The sequence below is a fragment of the Bos indicus x Bos taurus genome, chromosome 17 (assembly GCF_003369695.1).
Source record: "Bos indicus x Bos taurus breed Angus x Brahman F1 hybrid chromosome 17, Bos_hybrid_MaternalHap_v2.0, whole genome shotgun sequence".
In the NCBI taxonomy this organism is placed as follows: Eukaryota; Metazoa; Chordata; class Mammalia; order Artiodactyla; family Bovidae; genus Bos; species Bos indicus x Bos taurus.
In genome coordinates this window covers 66,442,426-66,457,476 of record NC_040092.1, presented here as the reverse complement: position 1 = coordinate 66,457,476, position 15,051 = coordinate 66,442,426, and the positions used below count along the sequence as shown (strand labels likewise).

General features: G+C 41.4%; 1 protein-coding gene across 5 annotated transcripts in view; it reads right to left on the bottom strand.

Annotated features, from left to right (window-relative positions):
• The window catches only part of FAM160A1 (family with sequence similarity 160 member A1), a 307,897-nt gene that overhangs the window by 77,067 nt on the left and 215,779 nt on the right, over positions 1-15,051 (bottom strand). For all 5 annotated transcript variants that reach the window (XM_027513440.1, XM_027513441.1, XM_027513442.1 and 2 more), the window contains 2 exons: positions 4,708-4,866; positions 2,489-2,575 (listed from right to left, as the gene is read on the bottom strand). In XM_027513440.1, coding sequence (XP_027369241.1) covers positions 2,489-2,575; positions 4,708-4,866 — 246 coding nt within the window. The remainder of the gene's footprint in view (positions 1-2,488; positions 2,576-4,707; positions 4,867-15,051) is intronic.

Sequence of the window (15,051 nt, the reverse complement as noted above, 5' to 3'; positions counted from 1 at the left end):
CCTGATGAACTATGGACGGAGGTTTGTGACATTGTACAGGAGACAGGGATCAATCCCCAAGAAAAAGAAATGCAAAAAAGCAAAATAGCTGTCTGAGGAGGCCTTACAAATAGCTGAGAAAAGAAGAGAAGTCAAAAGCAAAGGAGAAAAGGAAAGATATACCCATTTGAATGCAGAGTTCCAAAGAACAGCAAGAAGAGATAAGAAAGCCTTCCTCAGTGATCAGTGCAGAGAAATATAGGAAAACAACAGAATGGGAAAGACTAGAGATCTCTTCAAGAAAATTAGAGATACCAAGGGGACATTTCATGCAAAGATGCGCTCGATAAATGACAGAAATGGTATGGACCTAACAGAAGAAGATATTAAGAAGAGGTGGCAGGAATACACAGGACAACTATACAAAAGAGATCTTCATGCCCCAGATAATCACAATGGTGTGATCACTCACCTAGAGCCAGACATCCTGGAATGTGAAGTCAAGTGGGCCTTAGGAAGCATCACTACAAACAAAGCTAGTGGAGGTAATGGAATCCCAGTTGAGCTATTTCAAATCCTCAAAAATGATGCTGTGAAAGTGCTGTACTCAATATGCCAGCAAATTTGAAACTCAGCAGTGGCCACAGGACTGGAAAAGGTCCGTTTTCATTCCAATCCCAAAGAAAGGCAATGTCAAAGAATGCTCAAACTACCGCACAATTGCACTCATCTCACACGCTAGCAAAGTAATGCTCAAAATTCTCCAAGCCGGGCTTCAAAAATACATGAACCATGAACTTCCAGATGTTCAAGTTGGATTTAGAAAAGGCAGAGGAACCAGAGATCAAACTGCCAAATCTGCTGGATCATCGAAAAAGCAAGAGAGTTCCAGAAAAACATCTACTTCTGCTTTATTGACTACATCAAAGCCTTTGACTGTGTGGATCACAACAAACTGTGGAAAATTCTTCAAGAGATGGGAATACCAGACCACCTGACCTGCCTCTTGAGAAATCTGTATGCAGGTCAGGAAGCAACAGTTAGAACTGTACATGGAACAGCAGACTGGTTCCAAATAGGAAAGGGAGTATGTCAAGGCTGTATATTGTCACCCTGCTTATTTAACTTGTATGCAGAGTACATCATGAGACATGCTGGGCTGGATGAAGCACAAGCTGGAATCAAGATTGCTGGGAGAAATATCAATAACTTCAGATATGCAGATGACACCACCCTTATGGCAGAAAGCGAAGAACTAAAAAGCCTCTTGATGAGGGTGAAAGAGGAGAGTAAGAAAGTTGGCTTAAAGCTCAACATTCAGGAAACAAAGATCATGGCATCCAGTCCCATCACTTCATGGCAAATGGATGGAGAAACAACGGAAACAATGAGAGACTTTTATTTTTGGGGGCTCCAAAATCACTGCAGATGGTGACTGCAGCCATGAAATTAAAAGACACTTACTCCTTGGAAGAAAAGCTATGACCAACCTAGATAGCGTATTAAAAAGCAAAGACATTACTTTTCTGACAAAGGTCTGTCTAGTCAAAGCTATGGTTTTTCCAGTGGTCATGTATGGATGTGAGAATTGGACCATAAAGAAAGTTGAGTACTGAAGAATTGATGCTCTTGAACTGTGGTGTTGGAGAAGACTCTTAAGAGTCACTTGGACTGCAAGGAGATCCAACCAAGGAGATCCATTCTAAAGGAAATCAACCCTGAATATTCATTTGGAAGGACAGATGTTAAAGCTGAGACTCCAATACTTTGGCCACCTGATGCAAAGAACCGACTAACTAGAAAAGACCCTGATGCTGGGAAAGATTGAAGGCAGGAGAAGGGGATGACAGAGCATGAGATGGTTGGATTGCATCACCAACTCAATGGACATGAGTTTAGATAAACTCTGGGAGTTGGTGATGGACAGGAAGGCCTGGCATGCTGCAGTCCATGGGATGGCAAAGAGTCGGACACAACTGAGCGACTGAACCTAACTGAACATGGCCCCGCCCACCAGAACAAGACCCAGTTTCCCCCTCTGTCAGTCTCTCCCATCAGGAAGCTTCCATAAGCCTCTTATCCTTATCCATCACAGGGCAGACAGAATGAAAACCACAATCATAGAAAATTAACCAAACTGATCACGTGGACCACAGCCTTGTTGAACTCAATGAAACTATGAGCCATGTTAGCTCAGAGGAGAGCTTAACAGAGAGTTTCAAGTGGCTACTACCTATGAAATCAAGTAGACACAAGAGTCAGTCCAGGTGCCAATGTTCATTTACACCAGCTTACTTGATATTCACAGGGCCCTACTCAAATGGATCCCGTCAGATGTAAGCTGTCACCATCATTAAGATCTGTAATTGACGCTGGTAAGGAACATGAATGAAATGAGAAGGAAAATAAAGCGAAGTCACCACCAAGTCAATGATACTGTGTCTTCCTTCCTCGGCTTCTATCAGTTGTACAAGAAACAGACAAGAGATGACATCAGCCAATCACTGACCTTATGGAGAGCTGGAGCCAAGACTGGTACCAAGAATCCGTTGTAAATATAATTGACAAGCTGATTACGAATCAAAGGGTGAGCCACCTAAGAGAGAAACAAACAGTCATGAAAAAGACAATCTTTAGATCTTCTTAAAATCAAACCTGAATTCAAAAAGGAAATCCAAATGTTGGCCATTTATTTCATGGCTAAAGAATAACTGACACTTCAAACCACCATGTAATTCTTCCAGATGGTTTATCTCAGCATAAATAAATAGCCTGGACTTCCAAATTTTAAAACCAGTAATTTTAAATTTCTATTTGGAAAAAAAATGAAAAACATAATAAATAGACTGAATATGTACATGGGCTCATAAATTAAAGTCAACAAACTGGAATGGATAATTTTTGCTCCATAACTTCATTTATGTCCTATCTCAACTTGCGACTAATTTAAAAAAAATAACTGTCAAAATGGACAATTAAAACCATTCATCTTGTCAGCAGAAAAAAAATTCTCACTTTGAAATGCATTCTCTGATAAAATCATTTATATTGGGGAGGAAGGCATTTAGAAAATCTTTTCATAAAAAACAGATAATGCTAAAAAGCAGAAAACATTATCAGAGATACAACATTTCCTACATTTAACTTTCAAAATATATTTAGTATGGATAAGCCTTACTGACGTCTTTTATAAATACAATCATCCCCGGTATCTGTGGGGAATTGGTTCTGGGATGACCAGCCCCCACTGCCACAGTACCAAAATCTGTGGATGCTTAAGTCTCTTATAAATAAAAATGGCATAGTGTTTTCATATAATCTACACGTCTTCCCATATAGTATAAATCATCTCTACATTACTTTATAATGCCTATTACAATACAAATAGTAACTACAATATAAATGCTAAGTAAACAGTTGCTGGCATACAGTAAATTCAAATTTTGCCCTTTGGAACTTTCTGGATTCTTCTGGAAATACTTTCAGATCTGCTGTTGGTGGAATCCACAGCTGTGAAACCTTCAGGTGCAAAGGTCAACTGTAATCTTTTCAGTAGTACCCCCAAACAAAAAATCTTAAAAGTATATGGCTTCAGTCTCAGAATATGATATAAACTGTATCTCTGTTCTCAACCATGCCTGTTAGCTTTCTCCTTCTTTAAAAAAATAAAAACAGAGTCAAACAATAAAGTAAAAAGCAATTTCTAGGGAAGTGCGTCTAGATCTTTAAATTACTGATAATCTCACTCTCTGTGTACATTTGGGGAGAAACTAATAGTTCCATCTTTTTTATTTCCACAAACTTCTGCAAGAAAATGTTGACAGACTGTAATATTAAAGGAAAAAATAACTTAAGATGTAATCCATTTATCTTATACATAAATAAAATCTCCTTTGACTTACCAATAAAAATGAGACGGGAACTGAAGTAATTTACTTGCATTTTCTTCCAGAAGCTATTTTTTCATTTGGTAGATAAACAGATTATAACTAACATTTTCCCCCTTACAATCACCATAAAGAAATTTTATTTCTTAATAAATCTAGTATTAAGGTAATATTTGTCCTATATAGAAATAAAACATTTTTCAATGAAAACCTACTACACCCTTAAGTATATATATGATCTGATTTTTTATTGAAAACAGTAACAAGAAATTTGAAGGTAAAAATCTAATCAAAAAGCCAAATATACTTGAGTTCAGTGGCTGTTTTTCCCCCGAAGCAGGCCAATTTCAAAGCAAATTTAATTTGTGTTGCTAAGAAGATGCTTAACGTCTTCTAAATTCAATTGAGATAACAATATCCTTTATGTACTATGCACAATTAAGCAAAATAAAGTGTTTTGCTTTGTAGACTCCCAAGAAGACCTTGAAGTAAAAATGGTATAATTTGGAATACTTAGAAGCCTAAAAATATCTATTTAATGAGCCCAGCATTGAACTTACTTTTGTTGGTTAAGTGGATAATCAAAACAGAATTAACACTTTTTATAAGGAAGATAAAGAAAATCTACTCATTTTTTTTCTCAATTAAAACTTCCCCGAAACCTATAAACTAACATTTTTACTCATTCCAGGACATTCAATAGGCTTAAAGTAAAGCATCAGTGTTCCGCAAACGTTGACTGCAATAAGAGAAGGAACGCTGATGTGATCAGCTGACTCAGCAGACTCAGCATATCGTCCGTGTCCTGAATGGGCCGCGGCAGACCCTTGGCCGCTCTCACCTGGATGACGGCGTTGCAGAACTCCAGCGAGTTCATGAACTGGACGAGCGGCGGGAGCAGGAGCCAGTCGTCCCTCAGGAGGCAGTGCCACCCCTCGCCCTTCTCCTCCAGCTTGGTAGGCAGGGAGGAGTACAGGCCACTGAGCCCCGTCGCAAGCACCTGGTTCAGAAACAAAAGTGCAATCAGTACTTTCCCTGAGCTCTTCACCTGCAACTGTGGCTCCCACTCGATGCCTTGGCCGCTGGCCCAGACTGCACTTGCGCGGGATTCCCGCGTTAGAGGCTGTCGGCCTGGAGGGAACCCGGAAGGTTCCTGGAAGGAGGAGGGAGGAGGAACAGAAGCACCGGGTCCACGGATACTACGGTCGCTGACCTCTTCTGTGTCCGGCCGACGCTGGGCTGGGGTCGGGGGAGGGAGGAAGACAGACGCAAGACGAAGGAAACGTGGTTATGGCCCCCACGTGTGTGCAGGAGAGAAGCGAACTCAGCAACAACGTGTTCTATCACACTGCGCTGAGTGCATACCCAACACGGCCACAGCCCTGTCCATGGGGAGCGCCTGGGACTGAGGCGGCCGGGACAGAAGACGTCACGGGAGAACCACGAGCAGCTGGATGAGAAAGATCCCGGCAGCCGTGTTCAAGGTCATGACTGACACACGCATGTGGACACTTTAGGAGGCACTTTCATCTCATCTCCACAGTCTAGGAGAAACTTAGATGACATGACATTTCAAGCTGAGCTAAAGAGGTCTAAACTGAAGCATCGGCAGTGGGGAGAAAGGAGAAAGGAAGTGCGGGCTCACAGGTTGGGTGGAGGGGAGGGTGCTCTGACTGAAGTACCCCCTAACCCAGTCTTAACCCAAGGTCGAGAGGTCCGCCTCCTCTGCCTGCTCTGTCCCTGTGTGACACTGACAGCGCTCAGGTTCAGTCACTGAGGATCAGGGAGAACTCCAAACTGTTGCGTTTTCCAGCTTGGTCGTTAAGAAAATGCTGATGCCTTAAACAAAGACAGAAATGTAGAAAATGTAGAAAAAACTAGAAGACACTCATTTATGCTGAGTGCCTGCTAGTTTTACCTTGTGGAAAACAGAACCAAGGGAAACAACGGATTTCACGGTACAGGGAAGTGATGCGAGCCAGCACCCTAGGGATGCTGACCAGGCAGATGTGCAAAGGATGGACAGGAAGTACCCAGAACAGAAATAAGGGAGTGACCTGTGAAAGGTGTTGCTCTAGGTAAACCTAAGGTTATAAGGAGATCAAACGGGACAGAAGCATTCAAGAAAACAGCCCCTTCTGAGTTAGGCCCAAAGAAATAGCAAAGTATTCACCAATCCCACAGACTAATAAGAGATGAACAGGCAATTATAGGAGTGTATATAAATGCTTAGACTACACCATAGAAAATATGTCACCATGGATCAACCCAGACTTGGGAGTGTTAGGAGCATGAAATGTTCTCAGAAGAAGTGATATCCAAGAGCTGCAGAAGAATGAGTAAGAGCCAGAAAAAGTTCTTATTGAGCTTTATTATTTAAAAAAAAAAAAAAAGCTCTTATATTGTTAGAAGCAAGAATATTTCGAGCAGAGGATGTAAAAAGGATAAAGGAGCAAAAAAAGATGGTACCTTCCAGGAATGAAGAGAAGTGCAATATTACTGGAGTATAGAGTTAGAGATGGAAGGAGCCTGGCGAGGCATGCCTGAATCAGACCCTGCACTGTTCTGCAGGACAGACTGCAGAACTGAAGGGACAAACCAGTGGAGAGCCCAGTAGACAGACCTCTGGAGCCATCTCATGGAGACGAGACCTCAGTTCAGTTCAGTACAGTTCAGTTGCACAGTCGTGTCCTACTCTTTGTAATCCTATGGAATGCAGCACACCAGGCCTCCCTGTCCATCACCAATTCCTGGAGCTTGCTCAAATTCATGCTATTGAGGTGATGATGTCATCCAACCATCTCATCCTCTGTCGTCCCTTTCTCCTCCTGCCTTCAATCTTTCCCAGCATCAGTTCTTTGCATCAAGTGGCCAAAGTATTGGAGTCTCAGCTTTAACATCTGTCCTTCCAATGAATATTCAGGGTTGATTTCCTTTAGGATGGACTGGTTGGATCTCCTTGCAGTCCAAGTGACTCCTAAGAGTCTTCTCCAACACCACAGTTCAAAAGCATCAATTCTTTGGTACTCGACTTTCTTTATGGTCCAACTCTCACATCTGTACATGACCCTGGAAAAACCATAGCCTTGACCAGACGGACCTTTGTCAGAAAAGTACTGTCTCTGCTTTTTATTCTGCTGTCTAGGTTGGGCATAGCTTTTCTTCCAAGGAGTAAGTGTCTTTTAATTTCATGGCTGCAGTCACCATCTGCAGTGATTTTGGAGCCCAAGAAAAGAAAACCTTTCACTGTTTCCACGTTTCCCCCATCTATTTGCCATGAAGTGATGGGACTGGATGCCATGATCTTAGTTTTTTGAATGTTGAGTTTTAAGTCAACTTTTTCACTCTCCTCTTTCACCCTCATCAAGAGGCTCTTTAGTTCTTCTTTGCTTTCTGCCATAACAGTGGTGTCATCTGCATATATGAGATTATTACTATTTCTCCTGACAATCCTGATTCCAGCTTGTGCTGCATCCAGTATGGCATTTCGCATGATCTACTTTGCATATAAGTTAAATAAGCAATACTTATTTAATTTATACAATATACACAGCCTTGATGTACTCCTTTCCCTATCTGGAACCAGTCTGTTGTTTCATGTCTGGTTCTGACTGTTGCTTCTTGACCTGCATACAGATTTCTCAGGAGGCAGGTAAGGTGGTCTGGTATTCCCATCTCTTTCAGAATTTTCCACAGTTTGTTGTGATCCACACAGTCAAAGGCTTTGGCATAGTCAATAAAACAGAAATAGATGTTTTTCTGGAACTCTCTTGCTTTTTTGATGATCCAACGGATGTTGGCAATGTGATCTCTGGTTCCTCTGCTTTTTCTAAAACCAGCTTGAACACCTGGAAGTTCTCAGTTCATGTACTGTTGAAGCCTGGCTTGGAGAATTTTGAGCATTACTTTGCTAGCATGTGAGATGAGTGCAATTGTGCGGTAGCTTGAGCATTCTTTGACATTGCCTTTCTTTGGGATTGGAATGAAAACGGACCTTTTCCAGTCCTGTGGCCACTGCTGAGTTTTTCAAATTTGCTGGCAGATTAAGTGCAGCACTTTCACAGTTTCATCTTTCAAGATTTGAAATAGCTCAACTGGAATTCCATCACCTCCATTAGCTTTGTTCATAGTGATGCTTCCTAAGGCCCACTTGACTTCTCATTCCAGGATGTCTCGCTCTAGGTGAGTGATCACACCATCATAGTTATCTGGGTCATGAAGATCATTTTTGTATAGTTCTTTCGTGTATTCTTGCCAGCTCTTCTTAATATATTCTGCTTCTGTTAGGTCCGTACCATTTCAGTCCTTTATCAAGCCCATCTTTGCATGAAATGTTCCCTTGGTATCTCTAATTTTCTTGAAGAGATCTCTAGTCTTTCCCATTCTATTGTTTTCCTCTATTTCTTTGCATTAATCACTAAGGAAGGCTTTCTTATCTCTCCTTGCTGTTCTTTGGAACTTTGCATTCAAATGGGTATATCTTTCCTTTTCTCCTCTACCTTTCGCTTCTCTTCTTTTCTCAGCCATTTGTAAGGCCTCATCAGACAACCATTTTGCCTTTTTGCATTTCTTTTTCTTGGGGATGGTCTTGATCACTGCCTCCTGTACAATGTCATGAACCTCTGTCCATAATTCTTCAGGCACTCTATCAGATCTAATCCCTTGAATCTATTTTTTACTTCCACTGTATAATCGTAAGAGAGTAGACAGAATGAAAAACACAACCACAGAAAACTGATCAAACTGATCACATGGACCACAGCATTGTCTCAGTGACATTATGAGCCATGCATGTAGGGCATGGTGGAGAGTTCTGACAAAACGTGGTCTACTGGAGAAGGGAATGACAAACCACTTCAGTATTGTTGCCTTGAGAAGCCCATGAACAGTATGAAAAGACAAAAAATAAGACCTCAGGCTTTATACAGAGCAAAGAGAGAAGGGAAGGGAGGTTCAGATGCTGAGCTATGACAATCCATAGTGCCTGACATCAGCCATGGAAAGCCAGGTGGTGTGGCTCCAGGTATGCCATACTGGAAAAAGTATCTACCAGGTGTCGCCGCCCCCTCTCCCCTGGCTTGCTCCCACAGCGCCCCCTGCAGCCCTCTGTACAGCAACCGCCTTCCTTGCGTTCGTTAGTTTAAGGTCTGTCTTCTCCATCTCACCCGGCCTGATCAGTTCACTCCTGTCCACACTGCAGATTGGGGTGATCTGTCCGGTCAGAGCCTAGCAGTACTTTCCGTGGGCAATACATCCGTCAATAAGGGCACCTGGAGGTCTTGGTACAGAGAAACCGGATGACTGATGCCACGGGAGGGAGTGGGTGCAGGGCTTGGAGGGGGAGGGGTGGGGAATAGTAGCCACGGCTGAGTGTGTGAGGGCAGCAAGGCAAAGAGATGAATCGTTTCAACATTGGAAAAATCAAAAGATCATATACATTTCTCTGCTCTGTTTCCTAGTGACCTTTATTCACTCATTCATTCGGTTTCTTATTTAAAAAAAAAAAAAAGTCAATGAGCACCCTCAGGACAGGCACGATGTTAAGCACAGGATATACAGCAGTCAACAAGACAGAGAGTGTATCTCTTTTGCAAAATCAGGCATCTGCAGTCCCAAGAAAGAATGTCCTCTATTTAAAGCCTTTAACTCCTTGTCAGCAAACCCAAACAAATCACTTTAATTCCTGTTTTGAATGTGACCCCAGTGAGCTCCTTGTTATAAATCAGAAACCTCTGGAAAGAGAGAACAGAGACCAAAAGTTCTCCTTGAAGGGAAATCTAATCTTGATGCCACATTTTTAAAATCAATTACATTTGCTAACTCATGCTAAATTAACCGCAGAACAAAGGCTTTAATTCTGCATACTCCCGATTCCTTAACCACTTTGAGCCTTTGAAGATGAATTCATAAAGACAGGCTTAATTTGTCTGACTAAGAAGCTGGGAATAACTATTCAGTATATCAATATAATTACAGCAACATTAATTTTCAAATTACATACATCAGTGACAGTAATTAAAAATAACACATACCTAATATTCACTTTTTTAAAAGAGTGTCCTGAAAAGGGCATGGCTGAGATGGGAACTCAGCCCTCCTGCACAGGAGGACAGTGCAGTGTGTTCCTGGACACCGACAGCTGTGGTGAACAGACCTGCGATTGTCTCCAGCACGGCAAAGAAACATGGAGGAAGAGTCTGCAGGATGAAGAGGACTACATGGTCTTACGAGCAAGACTGCAAATCCTTTCTGCTACACATTTATCCTTTCCAAGACTTTGCTCAGATTTCAGATTCCTTCATCCAGTCCACATGCATTTCTAGAACACCAACAACAGGCCAGGCACCGCGTCGGGACTGAGGAACAAACGCTGAACAAGTCTGACCAGGTGCGATGGAGGAGACAGCTGATCAACCACAAATGCAAGAAGGACTGTTACTACTGGTGACTACTTCCTGCTGACCTTTATTCACTCCCTCATTCAAAGAAACAATGCAGGGAATATTACGGGAACAGGAAGAAGAGAAAGGAGAGGCAACAACAGGTTTGCAGATAATTTTTCCAAGAGTTTGATGGTACAATCTAAGACAATTTTAACTTCAAAATTCAAAATATATGTTGACATTCAACAGTTAATATTTTTAAATGCTCATCCATTCTTTTAGCCTTTTATTAATCCTGACCACCAAAAAGTAACTGTCAAACATTATACTTATCCCCAACATATGAACACCACCACCCCACCCCAGCCCCATTTTTTTGGGTTGTGCTGTGTGGTATGCACGATCTTAGCTCCCTGACCAGGGATCAAACCCGATCCCCTGCACTGGATCACCAGCGAAGTCCTACAACCCAATAGTTTTAATTTATCTTTTCTCAAGTCTTAAAAAAAATGAACGACCATGTAAAACCCTAAAGATGACCAACAATTAGAAAAGCAAACTACTTCCCTGCCAGCAGTACAGTACAGCATGGTAACTGCCGAGACCCTGGGTTTCAGTATCAGACTAACATGGCTCTGACTTTGCCACTTACAGGCAGTTGTTAAAGCCCTCCAAAGTTCAGTTTCTTCCCTGCGTTGTTGCAACAATTAGAAGAAATCATGCATGTAAAGAAGTGGACATCATGGTTTATACAAAGCAATGTTTCCAATGGAGGGGGAAAAAAATGACGAGCACACAGCAGTGAGCCATCAGGAAAGGTTCCCCTTTAACTTTAAACATCTAATAGTACCCAGCTAATTTCAGCAGGAGCAGAGAAGACTGTCGGCAGATGGCTTTAGTCTGAAGCTAGCAGCAAGTCACCTGGTAGGGACCATTTGCGACAACATGCCAAAATAAAAAGCCTCATAAATTTTAGATATGGGATAAATAACTTTCTACCTGCGGCTGTGTACCTAAAGCTTGCTTATTTCAAAGTGCATTTCCAAATGTACGTATAGGCTGTTTTCAATTTCTGCCAACAAGTGACAAGGGCTTAATCATCAATACTTGGTTTTTAAAAACCATAAGAAGCAAGGGTCACAGAGTCCCCAACCATTTGCGGGCACTAAATTCTTCCCTAGAGTATCCTTATTATCTTTCTTTTCTTGGGAAAACACATCCTAAGACAAAAGACAGAACCAGCAAGCTCTTCCTATAAACCACAGAACAAAAGTTTCCAAAAGTGGCCCAGTTTCCTTAAAGAGCCATTACTCGTCCCAGAGCCTGATGCTAACACACTTTGACAATCATACTAATTAGAAAAAGCTTTTTGTCATTGTGGTCCTTAGCCAGGTGGTTAATAGAGTATGCTTTTATCTTCAACATAAGAGGTCTTTTTTTTTTTAATTATGTTGTCAGATGTAATTATAGAAAACTGGGAACACATGAGATTATGGGCTCTATCGTAAGGGGCAACTTAACACAACGAAGCTCTGTGTTCCATTCTAGCAAATAAGGTCAGCTGGAGATGCTTTTCCTCCAATTTTAATGAACTGTATACAGTGTTTAAAACGTGTTTTATAAAAGCAACAACTACGCAGTGAAATCTACCTAGAACTTAGTGGAAATTTAAACACTAAAAATATGCTCCATTCTAGTCCTAACATGCTTAAATTTTTTAAATATGACATATTACAAACATGTAAAAAAAAAAACAGAAAATCATCCCCAAGATTTAACAGATTTTGTTTTGTCGTAATTTCTTCAGAGTGCTCTTTATTTTTCAAAAAACAAAACATTACAAGTAGAGCTAAACCCTATTCCAATCTCATTATCATCTCTTCCCTTTCCTTTGCACCCAAAAGTAACCACAGTCCTGAGCTTAATATGTATTATTTCTGTGAGTGCTTCTGTACTTCTACTATATTCATATGTATCAAAAAAACAGTACAAAGATGTTGTCTTAAAAGGTTACATAAATTTTATGTAAATGTTAACATACTATATGGAACATTTGGCTACTTACTTTTTTATGTTTTTAGATTTTATGCTTTTTGTTTTTAGGTTCATTGGTGTTCACACATATAGGTGCAGTTACATGCTAATAAATGTGAAATCTAATTATTTTTTATTGAAATACAGTTGACTTGCCTTCTGCAGTGGCTCAGCGATAAAAGAATCCTCCTGCAATGCAGGAGCCACGGGAGACACAGGTACAATCTCTGGTCGGGAAGATCCCCTCGAGGAGGGCATGGCAACTCACTCCAGTATTCCTGCCTGGAGAATTCCAAGGACAGAGGAGCCTGGCAGGCTACAGTCCACAGGGTTGCAAAGAGTCGGACACGACTGAAGTGACTTAGCACACGTGTACAGTTGACTTATTATTAGTTTCAACATAACTCAACATAGTAACTTGATATTTTTATACATTAGACTCCATTCAAAATTATTATAAAATACCGACTGTATTTCCTATGCTGTGCATAACACCCTTGTAACTTACTTACACCGAGTAGTCTATGCCTTTCGCCCTGCCTTGCCCTGGTCCTAGCCCCTCTCCCCTCTGATGAACACTAGCTTGTTCTCCACATCTGTGAGTCTGTTTCTCGTTCGTCACATTTAGGTTCCACACACAAGTGACTATACACAGTAGGTGTCTGTCTCTTATTTATTTCCTAACCCTAATACCACCCAGGTCCCTCCATGCTATTTCAAATGGCAAAATTTCACTCCATTTTTATACAAGGAAAACAAAACACTAATTCAAAAAGATACATACACCCAATGTTCACTGCAGCACTATTTATAATAGCCAACCTATGGAAGCAGCCTAAGTGTCCTTCAAGAATTGAACAGATAAAAAAGATGTGGTAGATAGATAAATATAGAGGCAGTGGAATAATGCTCAGTGATTTATTCATTCTGAATGCTGAGGAGTATTCCATCGACATCATATGTACCATTTTATTTATCTTTTTCTTCTTTCTCTTTCTCTCTTCTTCAAATCACTATTCCACAGAATACCTCTGTGCATGTACCCTTGTAAACATGTGGCAGGCTTCCCTAGGGGAGAGACCTAGAAGTGAAGATGCAGGGCTACACGGCACGCAAACACTCAATTTCATTGAAAGTGAAAGTCGCTCAGTCGTGTCTGACTCTTTGTGACCACATGGACTATACAGTCCATGGAATTCTCTAGGCCAGAATACTGGAGTGGGTAGCCTTTCCCTTCTCCAGAGGATCTTCCCAACCCAGGAGTTGAACCCAGGTCTCCTGCATTGCAGGCAGATTCTTCACCAGCTGAGCCCTCAGGGCAATACTGCCATACTGCTTTCTTGAGTTATTGTACCAACGTGGTGTTATTGGATGTCTAACGGTTAGCCACTCTGATGCCGTTACCTACTGTCTCACTGTAAGTTCATTTGTGTTTATTTGATGCTACACACACAAGGAAGATGAGCATATTTTAATATGTATCAGATTTGGGGTCTTCTGGGAACTGTTGGTTCATATCCTTCGCACACGTCTCATCGTTTTCTTACTAATGTGTAGTATTACAAATACTTTTATATAATTTGGGTACCAACCACTTGCAAATACGCGTGTAACAAAATGGGCTTCCCAGGTGGCAAGGACCCACCTGCCAATGCAGGAGATGTAAGAGATGCAGGTTTGATCTGTGGGTGTTGTTTTTGTTCTTTAATCTTTTCTTTATGATTACTGCTTTATAGAAAGTCTTAATATTTTATCACTTATGTACAAGATAGGGGTTAAGCATATGGGTCACTGAGTCAGACTGCCCCAGTTCAAATCCTAACCTGCTCTCTTACTAGCCACGTGGCCTTGTATGAATTTACATCAGATTTCTTCATGTATTAAAGGAGAATAACACTGGTTCCAATAGTTGTGAGAATTCAGTGAATTAATACATATAAAGCACTAAGAATAGTGGCCGGCATATAGTTAGCTCTCAACAAATATATTACTGTTATCATTATTCGTATAATTATTTCAGCTATTCCCAGGTAGCACAAGTGGTAAAGAACCCGCCTGCCAATGCAGGAGACATAAGAGACTTGGGTTCAATCCCTGGGTCAGGAAGACCCCCTGGAGGAGGGAATGGACACCCCCTCCACTATTCTTGCCTGGAGAAAACCAAGGACAGAGGAGCCTGGTGGGCTACTATCCACTGGGTCGCAAAGAGTTGGACATGACTGAAGCAACTTAGCATGCATGCATATGATATTTAGCATCAGTTTGCCATGTTCCTTCGAAAACTCTACTGGGATTTTAAGTCACGTTACCATCTCACCAATTATACCTTACAATTTACAAAGGGGAAGTTTTATCTTTACAACACAGGGATCGAAGGATCACTGCCTTAAACAACCGAGTGACCACCTCTGGTCTCACGAACAGTGGTGCAACCTAACATGTGCTTCTTGTCGTGTACGGCATCACCTATAAAGTATTCTTACGAAAGGTACTTAACCTGATTTAACCAGGCGTTTATACCCAACTCCCGATTTTCAGGAAATACCAGTGATAGGGACCAGTCAAACTACACAAAGAAACAAACCTGGAACATGGGGTGTTCTAAAGATAATGGCTGAACTCTTACAAAGTCACCACCACGAGGATAAAAGCAGCAACCTGTTGAGAATTAACAGAGACTAGAGACTGGAGAAGGAAATGGCAAGCCACTCCAGTGTTCTTGCCTGGAGAATCCCAGGGACGGGGGAGCCTGGTGGGCTGCCGTCTAT